The 24,572-nt window shown below is 39.4% G+C and overlaps 1 protein-coding gene across 5 annotated transcripts in view; it reads left to right on the top strand.

Moving 5' to 3' along the window:
- The window catches only part of DENND2C (DENN domain containing 2C), a 54,888-nt gene extending 31,319 nt beyond the window's left edge, over window positions 1–23,569 (top strand). For all 5 annotated transcript variants that reach the window (XM_007429869.3, XM_088153386.1, XM_088153388.1 and 2 more), the window contains 14 exons: window positions 2,926–3,022; window positions 3,646–3,690; window positions 6,521–6,708; window positions 8,991–9,100; window positions 10,116–10,185; window positions 10,975–11,052; window positions 13,401–13,541; window positions 13,799–13,947; window positions 14,583–14,760; window positions 15,273–15,314; window positions 16,284–16,389; window positions 16,651–16,890; window positions 18,322–18,408; window positions 19,914–23,569. In XM_007429869.3, coding sequence (XP_007429931.2) covers window positions 2,926–3,022; window positions 3,646–3,690; window positions 6,521–6,708; window positions 8,991–9,100; window positions 10,116–10,185; window positions 10,975–11,052; window positions 13,401–13,541; window positions 13,799–13,947; window positions 14,583–14,760; window positions 15,273–15,314; window positions 16,284–16,389; window positions 16,651–16,890; window positions 18,322–18,408; window positions 19,914–19,945 — 1,563 coding nt within the window. In that variant the 3' untranslated portion in view covers window positions 19,946–23,569. The remainder of the gene's footprint in view (window positions 1–2,925; window positions 3,023–3,645; window positions 3,691–6,520; window positions 6,709–8,990; window positions 9,101–10,115; window positions 10,186–10,974; window positions 11,053–13,400; window positions 13,542–13,798; window positions 13,948–14,582; window positions 14,761–15,272; window positions 15,315–16,283; window positions 16,390–16,650; window positions 16,891–18,321; window positions 18,409–19,913) is intronic.
- The last annotated feature ends 1,003 nt before the right edge of the window (window positions 23,570–24,572 follow it).

Raw genomic sequence — 24,572 nt, 5'->3', positions numbered from 1 at the left:
TGATCTGAAGTTGGATCTACTTAGGCTTCTCTAGTACTTTTATCTCCTGCAGCACAGGTGCCTACCTCTTCTTTATTTTTTGAGAGCTGTGATTCTTTCCCCATCTGCAGTATATATTTGTCTTTACTTTTTTGATATGTGGGGGGAGGTGTGTGGTTGTCTTGTCAGATAGACCATAGTCAATTAACCTTTGTTTAGCTCTACATAAGGCGATTTAAAAAAGCTATTTAAAATTGTTTTGTTTTCAGTCTGAATTCAAGATAATCCTAACAAAATAATTATTGGGGAAACAATATTACTTAAAAAGACCTGAACAGGAAAGTATTTGGAACTGAGTTAAGCTGGAATTACACTTTATTTTTGTTTATCTGGACATCCTGTCCTGCTCTATTTAGATTACCATGCAGGTTCACTAACAAGAAGGCACTGGCAAGATGTGGCAACATGCAGTTAATACACAGTTAAGTTCCCACTTACACTAGGAGTTAATTTTATATTTTTAATAGAAGGGTGTGTTCCTGAGTGAGGATGTTTAAAATGACCTTGAGTTCATTTTATTTTGCTTGGACTTCTTTCTCTTGGGTTGCTTATTCCTGACTCAAGATTTAACTTCCAACTGTTCTATATTTTAAAGCTGCTGAGCAGCTCATTAAGGATGAGACTGTTCAATAAAATTTAAATATAACTTTCCTGATATGCTTCTGGCTGCTCCCTTCTCTGGCTGAATGATTAGCGGAGATGTGCATGTAGGCAAACAGTGGAAAACTGAGAAGCATAATTTACCACTTAGAGTCGTATAGATTTGCCTATTCATTGAAGAAATTGGAAACTTGTCCAGTTGGTGTCTTTTCTATCGATCTTAATATTTTAGTAATTTATAATAATGTACACATGCACTGTCTTTTAAGCAATCTCACAATCATGAAACATCGCAAAGGAAAAGAACTGCAGCTCAGACATCGTGTCTATTTAAGAATTTGAGCAAAAGAAGGTCCCATTTCTGGTTACTAAATGTCAAAAAGCGAAAAGAGTCACATAGTGAGAATTTATTTCCATTATGATAGAAGGAATAGGTGGGCAGAAGGAAAGCTAGTATATAGGCCAAATTTGTTTTCTTTCTAAGTATTGCATATCAATTTTTCTTGGAGCATACAAAGATGATTAATTGAGCCAGGAAGAATTTATAAAAGTCCCATATGAGCATCCTTCCTTAGACAAAATGATCCCCCCAACCACATTCAGAAATGTGAGAGTAATTTATTGAGAGAGGAAGTGCATGTTATTCTCTCATCCTGAACTCATACAACTTGGCCATGATTGCTGGAAGAATGACCAAGCAAGCCAAAAATTCTTCTTCAATTCCAGCATGGAAAATAATGTGTTCTCCAGCACCGTGATATTATACATTCAGCTCTCAGCAGCATTTTCTAGTCATTTTTGAAGCCATTACAAATTTTGCAGCCACCAGAGTTTGCAACAGTCAGCTTAAAACATGTGCAATGGAAACAGACATTTCCAAAGTCTCTGTATGTAAATATATTCCAGAAAGCTTCAGTCTCAGCTCCCTGATATACTTTTACATGGTACCATATATTTCAGACTCCACTTCATTTTTTCATGTTTGACATCTAAAAGTCTGAAAAAGCTCTCAAATCAACCATTTGAAACCAGGGCTGGGAAAATTTGGGAGGAATAGAAAAAAAGCTAAAGGAAGGAATGGAAGAAACACAGAGTTTCTTGCATAGGTGCAGACCTTTCCTAAGGTCAAATGGTATGCCCTGAGCAGCAGACTGGATCTTTGAAATCCCATTTTTTAAAAATTCCACTTAGGTTGCTATGGTCAAGAAAAGAGTTGGAACTAGGAACAGTTTACCTGCTAGCTATCTTCTGCATTTATATATGACTTGCGGTGATGGGAACAACTGGACCCCACCCTGTTGCCTTTGTTTGGAATGCCGAATGCATTCTTGAAGCTGGGCAAGAGAGAACTTGGCCTGCATGCCATTGTCTAAAATAGCAAGTAGTTGAGCAGGAGCCGAGACTGTCAGCAAGTTTTGACTAGACATGTTGTGGCAAAGAACTTTCTGTCTTCTGCCTATGCTTGAGATACTTGACACTTCACATGATGTTTGATGGGCTGGGCAGCTATCACCACTCCTGTTGCGCATGTGGCTGTTTCTTTAGAAATGGTGGAAACCAGCCATCTAAGGAAAAGTGTACTTAAGCAGAGAATTATGCAATTATGCTCTAACAGTTTGTTCTTTACTTTCTATCTGGGCAAATGGCAGCATCTAGCTGACCTTGGCTGATCACAGAAGCTAAGCAGGATTGGTCCTGGTAAATGGGGGAATGCCTGGGAATTCTAGGCTGTTATCTAGATTAAGAAGTTTAAAAAATCCTGGAAAAAAGTTAGTGGCAAATCACTTCCATAATGCTTGTAAGAAAACTGTGTGGATGCAAACACAAGATCAAGCTGAGCTGAAGGACATCTTTAACATAAAATAAGTCTGCACCAAAAAAAAAAAAAAAGCCGTAACTCATGGAGGCAGTGCATTCTCTGCATAGCACCACTGAACCTATCTGCATAAATGTTTTGTTCAGTTTAGCTTTCATCATGGATTAAAATATTTTTGATATCCAGAGTAAAGATGGTGATCAAAAACGGATAGACAAATGATGAGAAGCATAGGTCTGGAGCATGGAGGTCCACTGGATGCTTCTTTAAGTTCATTCTACATTACTAGAATTATGCAGATGAGAACAGCCTTTTCTTCTGAGGCATATATGTTCCCATCAATTTTTCTGTTATAGCTTGGAATAATATTAGCCTGTGTGTAAATGTGATTTGCAGACTTTCTGTTTGGTGTCTGAGTGTTTGTGAAACATATCATCCTTCCTGATGATTGCTTTGTTATTGGATTTCAGCTTGTATTGAAGATACAAGAGATCTTTGATTCCAGACGAGGAAAAAAACGTGTGAAGTTGGTGATGCAGACTGGAAAAGAACTTTCTCCAGCCAGAGGTATAAATGCTGGCCTGAATGCAGTTCTTCTGGTTAATTCATTATTAATTATTCATTATTAACAATTCATTATTGTTAATGAATTCCCATGAGAAATACTATGGATCTATGATTTACTCCTTTTTTATGTATGCTGCCCATTTAGCACAGTATAGAAGTTTTGTTGCTTAAATGAGAAGAGCAAGGTTCCTTGTGGTATTTTGTGTCTGTGCGTATATCTTACCAATAGTACTTCCTGTTCTATATGACTTTCCTCTTCACACGTGCTGAAATACCAAGCTATAGCAAGTGCTCTTTATGTAATCTACATTTTACAAATCAGTGATGCCAACTTGCCTAGTAATGTTAAAGGATTAATGGTGATGCATGCTCCCTCAGTCCTTTGCATTGCATAATGGAGAAGGTGCCTCCCCAGAATTGTATAATGAGCTTGACTTGCTTTATTTAACACCTGACACATACGTATATGTACTTTCTAATAGATGTTTTTACTGGTTGGTGCAACTGTGCCCAACTTTCAGAGCCATAGGAACATAATGGATCATTGCCCTGTCAGATTGCTTCCAACATTTCCAGTTCCCACCCAGCTGGCAAATTCTGAGGGAAACTTTTTGTCATTTCAGGTGAAACCAGTGGATATGACAGTGAACCAGAGAATCTGCTGAAAAGTGAGTGAGTGAGTCACTGGGCCCAGCTCAAGTGGCATAATTATACTTGCCATATAATTGCTGAGAGTGCCTAGGCTCTGCACGGATTCTACCTAGTCAATGTTGCATTTCGGGACTGAGATCCATTTGAATAACTGAGATGTTCACAATTGGACAAAATAGATGCATTATGAGCATTTAAAGCCTTGAAAGATTTAAAATGTATTTCTCAGCACATGGAATAGTTTACAGGTTTGGCAACCATTTGGGATCAGAACTTTGGTGTGAGGACTCCATTCCAGAAACCCACTAAGAACTGGGATAATTGAGAGGAAGAACACTTGGGTTTAGAACTCCGGATAGTCACTTCTAAGCTGTGTTATCCTGGCGTTTCTGAAGAGCTTAATGGCAGTTGCTTGAGAAGGAAATCAGTCATGGGGAAAGGCTTTCTTGAAAGACAGCCTGTTTATCATTCTTAGTTTTTAGCTGCAATGTGTAACAGCAGATAATTGTTATGTACATCAGTAGTGAAGGATGATAGTTGCTTTGGATATATCTAGTAGCAGTTGTAGTAGTATTACTTTCATTTAGAACATGTTTGAACCCCTAAAAAGCTTACGTGGTATAGCAGTGAAGGTGTTGGACTAGGAGTGGGGTGACCCGGTTCTAATCTACCTTCAGCCACAAACTCACTGGATGGCCCTGGGCTCTCTCTCAGCCCAACCTACCTCACAAAGTTGTGAGGAAAAATAAGAGGAAGGAGCATTATGTATGCTGCCTTGAGCTTCTGAACAACAAAGGCAGACTATAAATCTTATAAATAAATAACTAAATGGCACTAAAGAATAAAGTGGCAAGAGGTCCTCTATGATGGGAAGCTTTTCAAATCTGTTCTTCAATTCCCTAAAAGAAGGGACCCAGGGTCATCTCTTTTCAGAAGTCTGAAAGGTGGTGTTCAAAAAAGGAGAGCATGTTGTGGTGTCTATCTGCTTCTGCCAAGAAGTGGATAAGTACAAGTAGTAAGTTTGATTTGTGTAGAGTGTTTTTTGAGATACTGTACCAAGGTCTGCTGTAGCGACACAAAATATAACATCACTTTGTTCAGACTACTGTGATCCTTCACGTTGGCACCTGTAATGATATGTGGGAATGACCCAGGGAGACAGGAGGGAGAGCTGCAGACTAGACAACCGTCATGCAAAAGATATCTCAGTCCACAGAAGCAGAGGGGGCGTAGGAAATGTTTCAGAAGGGACCCTCCCTAGTTCTCCGGAGAGTAAAAGAAAAGGAGTGGAGAAATACTTTCAGACTTGCAAGATTCTGTTAATGTAACTTTACAATAAAGATAGAGCAACAATTCTTTGTGGTGCTTCTTGTCTAGACCACCTCAAAGGGCTAAGAGCACAACACAACAGTGCCTGCTGCTTTTCAACTAGGCTCCCCGCTGCTCCTCTTAAGTGTTTCAGACAACTGCAATTTGCAACTGCATGAGACTCCCATCTCTCACGGCCCGTAGCTTGGCAGCTGTGGCTGGTTTCTGCAAAGAGCAAGAGAACAGGCAGCTGTGTTGCCAAAATGCTGGGGCTGATTCTCGGGTACAGATCTGGACCTAGCGCATAGAGGAGAAAGCATGTAAGAATGGATAGGCAGCAAGTTGCTCAGAATAGTTGTGTCTTTTGTCAAGGTGGAGGGAAAACAATCTGCCCAGGAAGGAAAGGATTATCTTGCAAGAAACTTGCTGTTTCATTGGGCTGTAATTAGAGGTCCTCTCCAGTTTATAATTACATAAACATATTAATAAGGAGTCGAAAATGACTTGATGGGACATAATAAATCATCTTCTGCTTCCGGGTCAGATGTTACCTCTTTTTGATCATTTCCAATGTTGCCTCTTGAGAATTTTTCTTTCGCTGAAGCTAAAGAAGCCCAGTCATGTCTGTGTCTGTCTCTTGCAACATTATGAAACGCCCTTCACTGGGAAAAAGGAGTAACTGGAGTGAAATTATATATAATGCTCGGCCCTTGCATGTAAACACTGGAGGAAGAACAACTAGAGCAGCAGGCTCCAAACTGGCTCTGCGTCATGACTCATCTGTCCTAATTGGCACCAATGGCCCTGGACACACCAGCATTTCCTGTTCACCATGCCTGGAAATTGTCAGAATTAAGCTTTGCATATAGCCTAACACAGCAACTCCTTGGTAATAATAAAGGCATAGCGCCAAGCCATGATTATTTCCCTCACTTCCTTCCTTCAAACAGATTTGTGAAGGTGGTCAGATCAGCATTTTCTCTAGAGAGAGGGAGACTCCTGCTTAACATATACTGTAGCTATTTATTTGGTGTCCATGTAGTCTACACCACTGCAATTTTCATAACTTTCACACTGCTTCTTTAAAGCATTGTGTGCATTTAGAATGAGAGGCTTTATGTTAGCTCGCCACAATGGAGGTAAAGAGGCCCATTCCATTTGGATGTCAGGCTTTGCAACTTGTTGGAAATAACTAAGTGGCACTAAAGAATAAAGTACCAAGAGATCCTCTATGATGGGAAGCTTTTTAAAGCTATTCTTCAGTTCCCTAAGAGAAGAGAAGGTATGAGTTTATTTGTATGCTTTTTGATTGGACAGTTAGGGTATTATTGCTGTCCACATTTTCTCTTGTTTAGAGGAATACTGTTATTTCAGTAACAGAGCTATTACTTTTAGGTAAGTTGGACGCAGCTCTAAAAACTGACCTGGGGAAACACCATTTCTGCAGTCTCCCTATCTGATTAATGGAAGCCATGTCATTTACCCATCCAAGATGCAAGATTTGGCAATTGAAGAACTGTTTTTTTTTTTTTCCTGTAGGTCGCCATAAGCGCCTTCTGCAGGTCCAGGCTCAGTCCAAACGAAACCCACACTACCAGACGTTGGAGCGAGATCTCATTGAGTTCCAGGAGCAGCAGCTCTTTGAGCTGTTTGTGGTGGTATCTCTGCAGAAGAAGCCATCAGAGGCAACATACACTCCACAGGTTATACAACAGTTTCCATGTAAGGTTGGTGCCTGTTTACTTCTATCCATGCTCCACAAAATTAAATTTAGGTAGTTTTGATTGGCCAGGAGGAAGGTACCTTTACTCCTGTTAAAATGAACCTAAGAACTGGCAGAGCAAACACAAGATGAGCCCTCTGCCTTTGCTGAGCTATGCTTCCGCTGATCCAAAGCCTGCTTTTGGATGCTCAAAGGGCCACATTGCAGGGGAATTTGTTATGGATTTAGATGTTACTGGACTCCCAAACAGAAATCCCTTGGTCTTTCTGGGCTCAGACTCTAATAAATGAGCAAATTAGTGCTTTGTCTGCTTTGACTGTGAGTAAGTATAGATCAGTCTTTCCCAACCTGGCCAACTTCCAGATGTGTAGATTTCAACTCCCAAGGCTATTGCTGTGAAGTCTGGGAAGTGAAATCCACACATTTGGAAGTTGGGAAACACTGGTTTAGGTGTTGTAGAATGTTTATACAGTAGTTGGGTTCTTGTCCATAGCAGTATTATTTATGCTACGATAAACAGAAAAACAGCATACTATCTTATATATGAATACTAACCATATTTCTTTGCATTTTTTCACCGTCTGCTCTGTACAGTCTCAGCATCATGCAAAAGAGTATGATTTTGTAGTTTTCCAGGGCTTACAGTGTACTGCAGAGGTGCACAACCTTTTCTGACCCTAAGTGGTGAATTGTCCTTTGAATGGGATGCTAGGGGCTAGATTCCAAAGAGGAGTGGTTGGGCTTGAAAAAACTCAAATTTGATTTTATTTACATTTAAAATTATCTATGTTCATATAGAGTTAATTTAATGATTCTCTAGGGATATAAGTAATGCCTTCTGTTGCATTCAGAATTACAATTTGGTAACAATTTCTGGAGGCATCATTCCAAAATCTGATAACATTCAAAGATTTTGGACAGATTTAAACCTTCTAAATGCACATTTGCATCCTCAGATATGTATTTGGAATCCAGTGAATTGGGGGGAGAAGTTTGAGGGAGGAACTATCTGGAAAAAAGAAATAACAGGGCAAGGACAGAAAATATTTTCCTATATTTGTTTCTCTCCTCCAAACCACCATTTCTTTTGGAAAAAGCCATCAAGTATACAAGTTACCCTGATGTAGTTGGTGGTGCTCATTCCCCTCTGCAGATTCTGGTGGACTGCAAAGTGGTTTGCAAAAAAGCCAGAAAAGAACCTTGGCGTCTTTGGGGAAAGCATATACTAGTTTCTTGGGCTGCATGGCAAGGAGTAGGCTCAAATGAGGAATGAAATACAGCTGAAAGCTGTGCTGACTTAATCCAAGCTGCTGTTGATCACCAAAACAGTGCTGGCCTACACTGCTCTGAAATGTAGTGAGTAATGATCCACAGGGTTACATGGTTGTTGCACTCTTTATGTCACTGCTGACAAAATGGATGATGGCATTTTGCCAACCCATTTGTCTTCCTCTGCCTAGGAGAGGTTTTTTAGTTTGTTAACAAGATTTGCACAGAAGAGTTTTTCAGGCTGGGATTTAGCAAGAAACTTTACTCTAGTAATTATGGGCAGTGATTATATAATATGAACACCATGATTATAGACTTTCACCAGCTCTCCATATAGTTCTGTTTCCAAACAGTCTGACCGTCACTTGCTTGAATAGGCCATGTAGTGAAGGAAAATGTCAAAAGGAATAATGCTGTGAAACTGATGAAACTATCTGAAACTTGTTAGCCTTTAAAAAGTTAGTTTTTTAAAAAACTATGCTGTGAAAAGTAGCTCACTAAGAACCTAGAATAAATGGTGAGAAGGCAAAAAGTTGGGATTTGATATTGCTCAAGAATTAGAATGTATTGATAGATGTATTTGGAATGTTGACAATAAATTGTGGACACTTTCACAAATGGCCACCTCAGATGGTTGCCCATTCAATAAAAATCCTAATAGATCTGGCAAGTCACAAAACATTTCCAAACTAAATTGCAACAGCTGCCATTTTTATTTTCTATGAATGCATATAGGGCCTGTATGTGATGCTCAGAAACATTTTTCAGAATAAATTCTAGAGGCATGTGGCTTGCCTTGCAGATGACAGCATTCCATTTATATTATTTAAATAATCTGTTTAATTTAAAAAGCTTTGTGGGTGTCTTGAAAGATTCTTTGGATAAATTTATGCCCACAGGTTCCAGATACTGTTGGAACATAGTCAGTGTCTCTGCATCTAATTTAGGTAAATCTGCACAGAGGAAAATATTAGCCTGCTTTTGTTTGGTGGCCTGACAATTTTTTTCCATTTACAGGCTGACCATCCTTTTCGTCAGTCTAAAGACACTGAAGACAGACTGAAAGTCATCCCCAAATTCTGTTTCCCTGACCCCAAAGACTGGTATCCAACATCAGAGACAAAGAGGTGAGTTGTAATGCCCAATTACTTACTCATTTTGGTCAAAGTATTTTGAGGCATACAGGAGAATCACTCAGCATTCTTTGGTGATTAATCCTATTGTTGGTTTAGTAACCACATTTTACAAGACTTATAAACTGGTGCAGTATTAAGCACAATTTAATTCACATCTGGTCTCCATTACTTAGCTACATTAACAAAATTTTCTCTGATGTCTTCATCCAAATAAATGTCTTAAACATCAGCCTTAAATATTAATTTCCAAAATGTCTGAGTTTCTTCATAAGATTGTATTGGTGTATATATGCCCCCAAATGGGGTGGTTGGTTTGTTTTGTGTTTTTCTGCTTTTACTTTTTGCTTTTTTTCGTATTGTTTTTCTTTGCTTTCTTTAACCTTGATACTGTGATTGTCTTGTTTTTCCCTCTGCGGATCAATTTGCTTTATTTTCTTTTGTTTGAATTGTAACTGTTTAATAAATGTATTTATTGTTTCAATAAAAAGCAAAGTCAAGAACAGGATGCATGGGAGACAGTGGAAAAGATTGGCACTGGATTTGTCTCACTCTCTTGATGGAGAGGTGGGCTTGCCTGCTTTCAATAAGGAACATTACCTCTCACTCTTATTCTGTTCTATGGCAGGAGAATGACATAAGATACCGTGCCATTTTGGCAAATTGAAGAGATCATTTTTTTAAAAAAATCCTTCAATAGCATTTTTTTAAAAATAAAAAAGCACCTTGTTGGCCTAGATGTTGCTGGCCCTAGCATTCTCCGTCTTATTAATCACTGTGGTGAAGTGGTTATTTCTAAGCTGCCAATTATGGTTATTTGTGGCAGGGTGGAGATCTTGGAAGGCAACATACTGATGAGATATCTCTTGTAAACTTTCTGAAGCCTCTGAACAATTCTGGTATACAGGAAGTTGATTGGAGAAGTATGTTTTATGTCCAGTTGTGATGTAAGAGCTCCCTGCAGCTTTGCTACTTTAATTAAACTAACAATTTTGTTTGTGTTGTCCAGTGAAACCTTTTCCTTTGTGTTAACTGGTGAGGATGGGAGCCGCTGGTTTGGATATTGCAAGAGGCTTTTGGTAAGTAGTCCTCTGTGTTGTTTGTTGTTGTTATTATGCCACCTGACTCCCAGCAACTCTTCAGTGTAGAAACTATTTGAAAGAATTTGTCAGGTTCCACTGGGAGTGAATGTAGGTATCCTGCTGCCCTGGAATTTTGCAGTGGAACAACATCAAAATCCACTAACATTAATCTTTTCCTAAATCAAAAAAATTCCTAAAGGTATCAGAAGAAAAAACCCTTGAATCGAAGTTAAATACAAACAGTGGTAGTTATCATTTGAAGAAGAGCTTATATTGAAGAAAATTGCATTTTAAAAACTTGCATCACATAAACTTACACATCAGAGAAAGTGATGGAAGGTGCTAGCCTAGGTAATTATTAAGTTAGTGGAACAGACATATAAAGCCTCCATATGCTTAGCTGATATTGTGAATTTTGTATGATTTTTTAAAAATAAACCCCTAAGAAAAGAAGCTGGATCCAAATACTGCCTTGCTAAGGTTGACAATAGAGCAGACAAAAATGTTTAGCAATTTGTGTTATCTTCACTGTGCAGGAGCTTATAAACAGCAATTACTTGTTAGCAATCTTATTAATAGACAGTTTTCAATCCACTCTAGTGCTTTGTACCTTAGATAAATGAGCCAGATGTAGATAAGAAGAGATAAATAGCAAAGGGTCCCTCACACTGTTAGTGAGAATGGCATGTCAAATAGGAAAAAGAAGATAGGCAAAGCCATTGTTAGATACTGGGATACTTGAGTAACTCTTTCTTTCTTTCTTTCTTTCTTTCTTTCGCCCTTTAGCCAGAAGGGAAAGGAAAGCGGCTACCTGAGGTCTACTGCATGGTTAGCCGCCTAGGCTGCTTCAACCTTTTCTCTAAGGTGAGGAAACTGCCTTTGGGTTCATAGCAAGTATTGCTACTTGCCTGGCAAAATGCCTGCATAGTTTGCTGTGGTCTGTGGGAGTTGCACTTCTGTCTGTCTGTCTGTCTGTCTATCTTTCTAATTTAGATACTGCCCTTCTCACAAAAAGTGACTCTGGGCGGTTCACAATAAAACAACAATAAATATTAATATTAAAATACTGATCGCTTTAGAGCAGGCATGGCAACCATTTCTCTTCAGAGGACTCCATGTCCTTGGGAGTGATCTGCCTTGGCAGCAGGATGTGAAGTTGGACAGAGCCCAAGCCCAGAAGTGGTATAGCTACCCATTCAGTTTTGTTCTGGTGGGCCCCTTTTCTATTTCCAGCTCCTGAGAGGAAGAACAGCTGTGTAGCTGGTTTTTGCCAGATGTTGGAACTGATTACTTGCAGAAGACGGGAGCATGTTGGCCACTTCAAGGCTGGTTCTAGAGCTAGGCAACCTAGGCAGTTGCCTTGGACGCCAAATTTTAGGGAACACCAAAATTGAAAAGATCCCAAAATACACAAACTCAGTATAAAATCTGATCATCTTTTCTTGTTGCTTTAGAACTTTTTCTTTCTACTTTCTACTTTTCAAAGACACTTACCTATGAAGTCAGAGTGATAGTGAACCGCACACTAACCAGATGTTGCAAGTCACCAAGTTACAGCTATGGACTTCAGGAAGCTGATATATTACTGAAGCAAGACAAAAGTCTGATAGGAAGATACTGAGCAAACGAGTCACATGACTATCAGCTTATCAAAGTTATACCTGGAAAAGTGGTAATGGCACACTCAATATTGTGCCAGTGCGCTTGCTCGAAGGTTAATTATAATTTCACAGAATTGTTGCTATGTGACAACAATTGGTGCTGATGTAATTAAAATACTGTGATTCACAATAAATAGGGTGAAAATGTCCAAGAAAAGAAAAAAATTGTCCAACACTGAAAATCATAAGCGTAAAGCTCAAAAAGTCAAAGAAAAAAAGAAACAAGAGGTCACCTTTCTGAAATTCCTAACAAAATTGGAAGATGAGCCAAACCATGGGGGGGGTGCCAGAATATGACTTTGCCAAGGGTGCCAAACTGTCTAGAGTCTCCCCTGGCCATTTTAATCTATGGGTCATGGGGAGGAAGAGAACTAGTATTAGTGTTTATGCATCAGCAAAAGTTAATTTCACTATCTTCAGAGTTCTCTAAATTGTGTCTAGATTTAAATAGACTTTTAAAAACCTGCTTTCAACTACCCATAGTTACTTCAGAGTGAACTAACTTGTCTCCTGTCCTGAGCAGCCAAGGGTAATTAATTTGATCTGGTTTTCAACATACCATTTCTCAATTTCTTGGAAGGCACAGGTGCCTATTATAGGAAATATGTCTACTGTGATCCACATGGATCCTGTGATGTTGCACATATTTGTAAGATGTGCATAAAATATACCTTACAAACAGACTGTACTCATAAATATATACTGTTGATGATTCTGAGTGTTGAGTAGCTGTTCCAACCTGGCACTTTCCAAAGGTGTTGGACATTAGCTCCTCACATCCCACAGCTGGAGAATTAAGGAAGTTGTAGTTCCAACATATCTGAAGGGTACCAAAGGATTTGAGTAGATACACCTGCTTTGACTAGATAAACCTGCTTTGGCTCTAGGATGAATTGTGTCCTGTTGCAGAATCTTAGATAATGCTTCCATAATGCAGAGTGGAAAATGCACTTTGCACTCTGAAAATGCAGAGTGTCAAATGTCCACCAAAATGCTGAGGATAAATTCTGAAAATGGTGAACATGAGTTAAAAATGAAATAACAATGAACAGAGGAGAGAAGGGTTGAGGATAACCTGGGAAGCTCTTGGGGCTAGGACTATCCATCTTGTGGATGGCAGCTCCATTTTCAGGTGAAATAACCTGAAAAACTGATTTCTATGAAGGTTTGAATTATTACAGCAAAATATATTGGAAACTATAAATGTGCACATTGAGAGCCAGTTTGGTGTAATTGTTAAAGGCATCAGGGTAGAAACCAGGAGACCATGAGTCCAGTGCTGCCAGCTGGGTGACTTTGGGTCAGTCACTGTTTCTCAGTCCTAGGAAGAAAGTACTGGCTAGCCACTCCCAAAAATGTTGTCAAAAAACCTGCAGGAGTCAAGATTGACTTTGAAGGCACCAAAAAATAAATAAATAAATAAAATAAAATTGCATTCAACCTGATATGCATTAAACTTACAAAATGTTATTTCAGTCCTCTCTTCTTTTTCCTTTCTTTTCACTGTCTTAAAGAGAACCAGTCAGATAACAGCAAAATCTTTTTATGCAGATATTAGATGAAGTGGAGAAGAGGCGTGAAATGTCCCCAGCCCTAGTACACCCATTCATGCGCAGTGTCATGGAGGCACCATTCCCTGCTCCTGGGCGCACCATCACTGTGAAGAGCTTCCTGCCAGGAGCTGGCAATGAGGTAAAAGCTAAGACATAATTTTCATCCAGCGAAGGCCTCTATGGTTGCAGTGTTCTAATATATACCAAAGAAGGCTTATTTCATCATCCAGATAGAAGTAATGGAATTAATTTGACTAAAGCAAACGGAAGGCTTGCACTCTTTATTCTGGATTCTATTTGTCTGATTTGTGTGTTTCTGCTGGCCATCCACTAAAGCAAGTGCAATAAGATAACTTATTTCTCATCCATGATTCTTTTTCATTTCTTTGTTTTTAGGTGATTGAGCTTTGCCGTCCACTGGACTCTCGATTAGAACACGTAGATTTTGAATGTCTCTTAAAGTGCCTCAGTGTGTCTCATTTGATTCAAGTCTGTGCTTCTCTTCTGCTAGAAAGGAGGGTGATCTTTGTTGCTGACAATCTAAGGTGAGGCTTCCATGCCACTACAAACTTGTGATTTTTGTTACGTAATGCATATATGGGCTAGACAAAATGTACAGGCAAACAGCCTTCAGCCCAAAAGCAGGCTAATACATCTCATTTGAGCGGGAAGAGTGTACATTAGATGGTGGGGTAACTGTTTTTGAAGCAGCTTTTCAAGAGGAAAAAAACCCCATGTCATTCTATCCTTACATGTATTTGCATAGAATATTTAGTACACATGGAACCAGAATTAAATACTGTACTGGAAATCAGGCATAGTCTGCACATTTGGGAGAAGTGCATAGGACTGCCCTCCAGGAACTGTAACACCTCCTAATGCTGGAGAGAGATATGTGAATGTTCCTCTGTTTAAAACAGTTTGCCCCAGGAACACTAGCATGTGAGAAGGGATTGGTCTGGAATTCTCCCAAGTATTCTGCCGTGTATCATCTAAAACATCTTTAATGCAGGACAACATTCAGTTTTGCACTTCACTTGGAACCTTTTCTGTTAATTTTCTTATGTAGAACCACTTCTTACATCACTTTTAGCTTGTACATATAACAAACTCTCGAGGGATTCAGACACTGCTGTTTCAGTTACTGATACAAGTTTCATGCTATGTTCTTTCCATATAGCACCTTGTCCAAATGTGGCCATGCTGTGGTTGCAGCCCTCTACCCATTTACCTGGCAACACACCTACATCCCTGTCCTGCCAGCCTCCATGATAGACATTGTCTGTTCACCTACTCCTTTTCTTATTGGCATCCTCTCCTGCTCCTTAACACATCTCCAGGACCTGCCTATAGAAGAGGTGAGATCTGTGAAACCAGTCCAAAGCATTCTTACTATGCTGTATAAGTAAGGGAGCTGCTAAAGGCTTGTGGTAATGACTGCATAACTTGCTTACTTTTAAAAACATGCGTCCATTTGTGTGTTCAAAGACACACATTGATACTGTGCTGTTTTGCCTTTTTAAATGTGAGACTGATATTTGTCCAAAGGCTATTCCCACAACTAATTAAAGCAGAACCCTGAAAGTCTTGCTTTCTCTTTTGAGTATTCAGGTGGCCCTATCCAGCTGGTTATCAGGCTTATAAGAGTTTTCTCTTATTTCTCCAAAGGAATTGAATTTAAATTAATGCTGTGAAATAGTAAACTTGTTGCATTCCAGATTGTCAACAATGAATGAGAACTGCAGAAATTTAATAAAAAAAGATACCCCTGTGGTTAGCTGTTAACATTTCATGCGATTGAGAAGTGGGCAAGGGGTTGCTTGAAGCAGTTGAACACTTGCATTAATTGCATGCCTCTTCCTTTTCTTAGGTACTGATCGTTGATCTCTGTGCTGATAAGTTTCTGCAAAAGGTGAATAAAATAATAGCTCCTACTACTGTCTGTTTTGCTACAGGAAGTAGCAGTACCAAGTTGCTGTGACAGTACTTTGGCTCAACCCCCCAAAAATTAAGCATGATCTGGCCTCGTTAATATTTGGATGGGAGACCAATCTGGCTCTAAGCCAGACTGGAAAATGAAAAAAACATCCCAGAAGAAGGAAATGGCAAATCTCTGTTGCCAAGAAAACTACATAGATGTGTCCATGTAGTCCCTAGGAGTTGAACTCCTATGCTGCAATTTGCCACTAATAAATAAAGGAGTTCATCCTTCCTTTCTGCGTTCCTAATTGGTTCAACTGCTGTTCACAAATAATCATATAATACAGAAGGCCACATCGTATATGCAGTGTAACATAGAGTGTGGCACTTAGGAAAATCTTCAATGCACTTCTCCCTCTCTACTTCCCTTCATTGTCTAGACAGATGTGGGTTTTTTTGTTTTGTTTTGTTTTTTGCTCTGGACAGCTATTCTTAAAATAATCTGCTGGTGTCCATTGTCTGCTGTTGACTGAGGTGCTGCCTTTGTAAGCAAAGCAAGTAGAGACTGACAAATTGCTCATTGTCAGATCCTGCAAAGCAGAAGTTAAAAGGGTGTTGGGTTTTGTTTTTCTAACCAATTGTCTGAACCCATTGTTAATTTTAGCATCAGGATGCTTGCAAAGAATCCCTCCCTTTGCAGTTTCTAAGACAGAGTATTTTGTTGTCAGCTTCCACATTTTTATATTGGCAATCAATATTGGACCCTGTTCTAAATCAATTTATTCGTGGCTAAATTTGTTTGCACTTTATAGTATGTGGCCTAATCATACATCTGTACAGTGACAATGAAGTTATTTCATAGAGTTGTAGGTATGGATGCTTAATACAACATTTTGTTTAGTTTTCAGCACAGCAAGTTCACCCCATTATCTTCTCATCCACTCCATTTTTTATTTCCAAGGTTTCAGATGAGGATGAAATTCTACCTCACAAGCTTCAGGCTGCACTTGTACAGATCTTAGAAGAAAGGAATGAAATCTTGCTTCAGGAACGGTGCTACACACAAGGTGACATTGGTTGAAAAATAATTCTGCCTGTGATCTTGCTTAGAGGAATGGATTTTGTGTTTGTGCTCTGAGTGAATCCGTGATGGGGTGAAAACTAGCAGGAATAAAGTCCAGCTAATGTTTGTCTTTCCCCCCAAACACTGAACTTTTAAACATGTTCATTCAGCTTCAATTCTCAAAAATGCTCCTGCACACTAACAGCTTCTTCTCCATTAGAGTACTTCCTGGACTGACTGTGTAACACTGCATCTCTTTTTGTAGGTGATGTGACGCTGGACTCTCTAGTATCAGAGGCCTTTGTGCGCTTCTTTGTGGAAATTGTGGGGCACTATTCCTTGCACATGCAAGTCACTGAGAAAGGAGAGAGAGTATTCCAGCGGGAGCCCTTTCGGAAGTCCCATACGTCCCGCAGTGTGCGTCATTTCCTAGATATCTTCATGGAGACACAAATGTTTGCTGGTTTCATCCAGGACCGAGAGCTACGGAAGAGTGGGGTCAAAGGTGAGATGTTTGTGTAGAACAAAAATAATACAAATTCAAAATGGGGTTCTCTCCACAGGTATCTGCTGCCTTTCTGCTGGGATGTTGAAGGTATTGGTGTCCTCAAACCATTTGTTGTTTTGAGCCTTAGTAGGTTTTCAGCTGGGAATCTGAATGTTTATTGCTGCCACAAAAGCCAAAGCATTTTTATAACTAGACATGGAAGACTAGCATGATTTAATAGTTTAATAAGGGCAAATACCTCTTGCTTTTAAAAGATTCTGCTAGTTGCACTGGAAATATCTATTTTCAAAGCTCCAGCCTTTGACAGCTTAAAAAGTATCTAGAACAGGATTTCTCAACCTTGGCAACTTTAAGACGTGGGGACTTCAACTCCCAAAATTCCCCAGCCAGCATATGCTGGCTGGGGAATTCTAGGAGTTGAAGTCTACACATCTGAAAGCTGCCAAGGATGAGTATGCTTAACTTGAGCTTGACTCTTGGTGACTACTTCAACACATTCATGTTATTTTTGGGGTAATAAGAGGGAAGTGGGTTGTCATTGCTTGCTTCTATGATTTTTTTTTTCAATTTCCTAATCTAGCTGATAGCCTTGGGATTTCCTAGGGTTATCCTATCCTACTACTACCTAGGTCTGACCCTACTTAGCTTTTTTGAAATAAGCAAGTGTGACCAGGTGCTGTGACATTGTAAATTTGTATAATTTAAACGCCTTCAGAATTAAATATATACACATTTAAATGTCTTCATTGGTTTATTAATGAACAAGTAAAACACTTGCAAGCTCAATGAACAGATGCAACTCTTTCCCTTCACTTTTGACAGGTGTGGGAACCTACGATCCTCCAGATACTGCTGAACTAAAATGCCTTCCAGATGGTGCTGAACAAGCAGCTCTTGGCCATGTTGCATGGGAGTTGCAGTTCAACATCTGGAGGGTCTCAGATTGCTATCCTTGACTTACAACAATGTCAGAATCTGAGAGTCAGAGAACCCACAAGAAGTGCTTTTTATGAGTTCTGTCTTGACTTCAACATTTGCTTCCATAGTTAGGAAGAACAAAGGGGGGGGGGGGACCCAGAAATATTCAGCCTTGTGTTTTTCCCTGAGAAATAACTGTGAAACTCCATCTCAGAATATGGGATTTGTTTGCATCCATCCATTAATCCATCCAAATTGTATAATTTATTTGTGTGTGTGCGTGTGCATATTTCTGTAGTGAGTTATACACTGTATATTTGGCATAACTTTGTTGCTGGAGAATTGGGAGATTTTCCTACCCTTGAGTTTCAAATATCCTCTACACATCTTTTTGATTTTCTCATGTGTATTTTTGCTCCTTCAGAGCTGAACTTTTAAAAGGTAAAAACAGAAAATGAGAGTGCTTTCTGTAACAAAGGCACCTACTGAAATGCTGCTTTCTTTTTCAAGGCTTGTTTGAAGTTCGTGCCTTGGAATACTTGGAGACCATTCCAGAGTCTGAGCCAAGTGGAATGAACAAAATCCTTCGCAGTCTGGGTGAGTCACCCTCAGTTTTGATCTTGGCTAGTCTAGTTGTTTATGATTTGTATAACTGTCCACTCAGATCTTGATAATATTACTGTTTTCCTAAGATGGTACTGGAAACTAGACTGATTTTCATGGTGTGACTTTCTGCTCCTCTGAATTTTGTTTTGATGAAGGCTAGAATCCTACATTTGAAAATGGTTAACAGTATCTTTCTGAAGGAAATTCAGTATTGTGGTTGCAGAAGACCTTTTGTTTCTTACACTTTAACTGGGTTTGCACTTCAGCTAAGCTACGTTATTTATTCTTTGTTACATTTATAATCTACCTTTCTGTCAGGAGGTCAAGGCAGTGTATGGCATGCTTGCCCGCTTTGCTTGCAGTGGTTCGGTGTGGTAGATCAGGCTGAGAGAGAATAAGTGGCCCAAAGTCATCCGGCAAGCTTCTGTGGCTGAAGGTGGACTTGAACCTGGATTTCCCCAATGCCAGTCCAGTACCTTAACCTTTAAGCTGCACTGGTCTCTTGATTAACTACATTTAACTGGGCTCACATAGCATGCTAATCTATAAACCACAGTGGTTGAGTTTGCAAAATCTTTTAAGTCAAAACACATAATCTTTGTTCTGGCTTAGCACAATATATTAACTTAGCCTTTGACTGATCAAAGCACTTTTTGCTTCTTACTAAGAAACCAAGTTTGCAGTATGATGTAAATGAAGCAGTTAACATGAAGGTTCACTGATCCCCAGTCAGTGTCATTGGACATAGCTGGATATTTTCTCCCAGTGAGAATGTATAGCATTGCACTGGAAGTTAATACTGGGATCCGAACAAATTGAACTTAAAGCAGCTTCTAATAGCAGTGCTCCTATTCAAGGTCTGAGGCAGCCATGTTAACCTCTGAGCGCTGTACGGGGTGAGAAAACTGAAGTGGGGCAACTTCACTCCCTCCTTCCTGTGGCTCCTGACTTGTACTTCTGCAAGTCTTTGGCATTTCCCCAGCCATCCTTCTGTCCTTGTCTTGGTTTTTTTTGCCTCATTTGACTATAATCCAGGCAGCAGTATTTATTGTTAAGTGTGTGATTTGTCTCAAATTAATTTAATACTAAAAAATTACATAAATGAATGCTCAAGACTGAAAGAACTGTTTTGGGCATATTCGGATTGCATCAGGCAAATTTCTTGCAGAAGACATTGTATAATTCGGGTGCTGCTGCTAAAGTAGTCCCTGCATCTCATTAATACAGGCATCTGGAGAAGAGCCACAAAAGCTATTTTTAAAATTTGAGTGTAATAGGAGACACTTTTAACATATATTATTCCCTTCTACCATTCCCTGAGAGAGAAGTTTCTGTTCTGAAAAGCCCAAGCCTAAAATTCCACTGGTCAAAACTAGCCACTTTGAATTCTGACTCAAACAAACCTGTTCTGTTCTTTTCATTTTACTTGTAATTGTCTCACACATGGTGACATATTACCCTTTACGATTTCTTTTTAATCTCCTGCTTTATTTCAGGTAATAAAATGAAGTTTCTACAAAAGAAGTGAGAAGCCAAATGCAGAATTGCTGCTAAGCTTGATTTCAAGATCCTGGCCAGCTATGAGGAGGTGGCTGTGTTGCTGGGGTGTCTTACTGGATTTTTCAGGTTCCATTTAAAGGAACTTCCAATGACTGGAAAAATGAGCACCAAATCTGAGTGGCATCCTTGATCTCTGCTCTGCTTGGTCTGGCTCGAGTATTACTGAGCAAAAAATGAACCTCTGTTTACAGAGATGGTTGATTAAGCAGAAATAACAGTAGAAACGATATCCTTATTTATACTGCATGGCCAGAAAAGATTCTGCCTTTACCCTCATGTTATTAAAAATATGCTCAAAGCAATACCAAGGATTAAGCTGGTACCTTTTAAAAAGAGGAATGAACCAGGAAGGAACCAGGAATCCAGCAAAGTGGTCTGGGCCAATATTCCCCAAACAGATCCTTTGCACAGGAAAGCTTCTCCTAAGGTTGGTGGGAGCTTATCATCTCTCCTTGACTGTAACACCATCCCATCAGATATTCTGTTGGCTTGATCATTTATGGTTGTTAGCTATTGTTTGGACATGTTACTGCAGTGTAAAGCCTTTTATTTTCTCAATATCGAAAGCAAAACAAGAAATCTGTTTGTTTGCTATGTTAGTCTTAATTGTTATGAATGTACACGCTGTCTAGTTACAAGTGCATCTCATATATGACAGAGGATATACCTCACACTAAAGTACTGTTTACTTGCCAGGAAAAGGCTGTTTGTTCCCAAATAGACCATGAACATTTTTCAGTGTAAAGATGTTGACATTGAAATAGACTGATTTAGTTTGCTACAGAACTGTTGTGAAGGGACAGATGATAACTTTAATGCAACTGCATTTTGCAGTAAAAACTGGAATAACAAGTGATTCTTCCCCGAAGCATCATTCTGCCCTTTTCCCACAGCTGAATATCATCAACAATATTCTTCCTCACCTAAAGTTAAGTCTGTTAACTGATTTCAATAAACACTGAATTCTCTTATTAGCCACTACTGGAGGGTGCCTAACATTTGAAATAATCTATTTAGGGGTTATAACCTAAATATTGGATTCACATAACACATTAATCAAATATGACAGAAAGTCTAGATTCACACATTGAGCTAAGCCATAATGCAATTTGTGTTGTGTGAATCCAGTTACTATGGTTTTTAGACCATGGTTATTGGCTTGTTGTAGTGGATATACTCAGCCAAATGTGATTTATTCAATAAATCATGGTTAAATCATGGTTTACTATGATGCAGGCTTACATCAGTCTTATCATTAGTTACATTCACCACTGCAGATCTCTTGTGCAGTATATAGCTAATGGCGCCTCTTCAGTAAAATGTTGCCATATGTTTACAGTAGCAAAAGGTTTTAGACTATGTTATGTTGCCTCAGAGTGAACAAAAATGTCCTAAGTGAAAGAGGATTTTTCTGAATCTTTGAAGTGCAGGATGCTGAAGTACTGGGCTGGTTTCTCTGCTGTGTGGTTAAATTGACCTTTGGATGAAACAAGTTTGTGGCTTGCCTGTATCCAAAAATGCTGCTTTTAATGAGGAACAGTTCCTGAGTCTTTGTTCCCTTGCAGCATGTAAGGGAGATCTGTCCAAGGAGAAGGAAGTTCAGTAAATACATAGGAAGATAACATCAGAAAACTAGTGAAATTTTATCAGGAATCCAAGCTTCTACTGAGTATGAACACCACATCTATCTTTGAAGCAGAAAGAATTGGCAAAAGTTTGACTTCTTGATTCTCCACTAGGAGTCAGACACTATATCAAAAGGCCTAGCAAATGTGCTTTTTATCTTCATTTGGCAAAAATCAACAGACCACCCAAAGTAAGCAAATTCAGAAGAACACTTTTTGGAATCTGGTGAGATTTACTCCCAGGTTAGTATGAATGGGATTCAGGGTTTTTCTGCACTGCAGCTTTCAGCTGCTTGTTTCCCATAATAAACAGTCTGAAAATGAAGCTGGCTTAAGAAATCTGGTTCTGGATTTCAATCTCCATTTTGGTATCAGTGGTGGTCAGCTATTCTATTTGGACTGCAATTAACATGGCCCATGATTGATCATTTATCTTCTGCTTTCCCCTCTACCTATGCCGTGAAAATGGGTACTAGTTGCTTCCAATTCTGTTTTGAGGACTGGGGAAAAAACAACAGATTGCAGTTCTTCCTGTCACTTGATCTAAAAAGGGAAAGATGGCAAAAGTCTTGTCAGTTTCACCCAGTTAAAACAAAAGAAAACCAAGAAATGCCCAGCATTTCACCATCCTATGGCTGAACATGCATCTCCACAGTTCCTGGCTCTTGGGCTAGAAGGGAAACTGCCAAACCTGTTAAAGAGAAATGGTCAGCATTTACTACTGCACTGATGAACTGCTGTATAAAAGATCAAGGTCTATCCTTTCATTGCATGCACTCCAGTAGAAAATGGCCTCTAAGTCAAAGAGTAGAGAAGTGGGGGGGCATACCTGCCACAGCAACTGGAACAGAGGCTCTTGTATAAGACAGAATGAAGTGCAATTGGTGGACCAGACTGCCCTGCTTGTGCCAGAGGAGAGGGGAAAACACTTTTGACATGGATCCAGAAAACTCAGATGGTGGTTGCCTTCCCAGAAGCCTAGGGGTTTGCTGAGGATGATGCTTTCCATTCCTGCCCCTCCCCCCCCCGCCTAAATTCTGGCTCACCTTTGTACTGGGCAAAGAAGAGGTGTGGATCAGCCCCTGGATGGGGTCAGCCTTCCTCCTTCACGGCATCCTCTAGATATGTTGGAATTCATCTCCCAGAATTCAGTCACCATGATCAGTCTTGCAGTCCAATATATCTGGAGGACAACAACTGGGGAAAGCTATACTGGAGAATACCAGAAGCACAATATACATATTTTTGAATGAGATGACAGTGACACAAGCAAGTCCCAAACACAAAGAACATAATCTGATTTGGTTGCTTTGCAGGTTTCAGAATCTGGCTTACCACTACAGTGGTTCTGAATATGCTGCACTCTTCTTGTTTCTTGAGTAGCAGCAGTTAACAACTGATTTTTGGAGCATGCTTCAGCACCTAAACTATTGCTCTTATTCAGAAGAGCAGGAAGAAAACCCCTGATGCCTTGAGCTTTTCTGAGCCATGCCCACTTTTGAGAAATAATTGGGTTAATCTAGCCTAGGCATGTTCTTTGAGATTTTGGGTACTTCTCAGTGGTCATTTTCCTTCCTTGTCACATATGTGTGGGTGTTTGTTTTGCTCATTCTTTATAAAGCCTTAATTTATGATGTATAGATGAAACCAAAACTCTGTGTACAGTGATCAAACTATAAGAAATCAAAATCTTTTGGGAACTGGTTTGAATAAAGTGTACTATTTTTTGTGTTTTGATTAATCTTTGTTTTATCTGTTGGAGCTGTGTGGCCACTGTCTTGTAAACTTCTGTTTTTTTGTTTTTGTTTTTACTTCTTGCTCAACCCACGAAATCAGGGGGAACACACAATGGTTTCATTATAAGTGTAACTTCTGTATTTTAAAGTTTTTTATGAGCTTTGAGAGGTGCAAATTGTACAGTGACCACCTCATGAATAAAATAATTTGACAAAACATTAAACCAAGATAGTTAGAACTTGCTGTAAATTTATGGACATAATTCAGGATGACTGTAGAGAGTAAGGAAGATCACCTTGATGGAGATATGCAGGTGCTGTTGCCAAGGCAAAAGGAGCTAAAGCATTTTTTCTAAGTCCAGAATATCCAGATAACATTCAGAAGTGGCTCAGGCAAACACCTCCCTAATTCACTAAACTATAAGACGGAGGACATGGTACAGCCTAATCAGACTTGCAAGATACTCTTATGGCCAATCTCAATAAAAGTAGTTATAGCCTTCCTGCAGAGTTGATTTTATGGTCTGGTCTACATAGTGGGGCTGACAGTGATTGAAGATAATTACGTGCCATCAAGTAAGGGTCTACTCTTAGTGATCACATAGATAGATTTTCTCTGGGAGAATCTATCTTCAACTTGGTCTTTCAGATCTTCCAATGGTGTGCCCATCGCCAGTGTACATCCACTTTGCTGCTGCTCATCCTCTTCTTTTTTCAATCACCTTTCCAGTATTATAAATTTCTCCAGAGAGCTAGGTCTGCATAACATATCTGAAGTATGATAATTTGAGCCTGGTCATTTGTACTGTGAATGAGAACTCTGGGTTGATTTGTTCGATGATCTATTTGTTTTCTTGGCTATACATGGTATTCTCAGGAGTCTTCTCCAACACTAAAGTTCAAAAGCGTCAATACTCTTTCTGTCCTGCTTCTTCAAAGTCAAACTTTGGCTTCCATAGAGAGTCATAGGAAAAACCATTGGCTGCATGATTCTGATCTTTGTATAGACTTCCCAGCATCTGAATATCCTTTTCGAGGCCTTCATGGCTACTCTGCCAAGCACTAATCTGCAACATATTTATTGACTGTTTGTTCCTTTACTGTTGATACTTGCCTTAACTATCTACCACTTCAATATCTTTACTGTTGTCATTAGTTCTTTATATTTAATTTTAGTCCCATGTTTTCACTGTGCTGTTTGGCTTTTATTACTAGAGCTTGCAAATCCTTTGCA

This window comes from Python bivittatus, unplaced genomic scaffold, assembly GCF_059951505.1.
Source record: "Python bivittatus isolate LINGU-HERP-01145 unplaced genomic scaffold, Pbiv_v1 ctg000700_np1212, whole genome shotgun sequence".
Taxonomy (NCBI): Eukaryota; Metazoa; Chordata; class Lepidosauria; order Squamata; family Pythonidae; genus Python; species Python bivittatus.
Note: the sequence above shows the minus strand (reverse complement) of the source record. Positions and strands in the feature narration are given on the sequence as shown.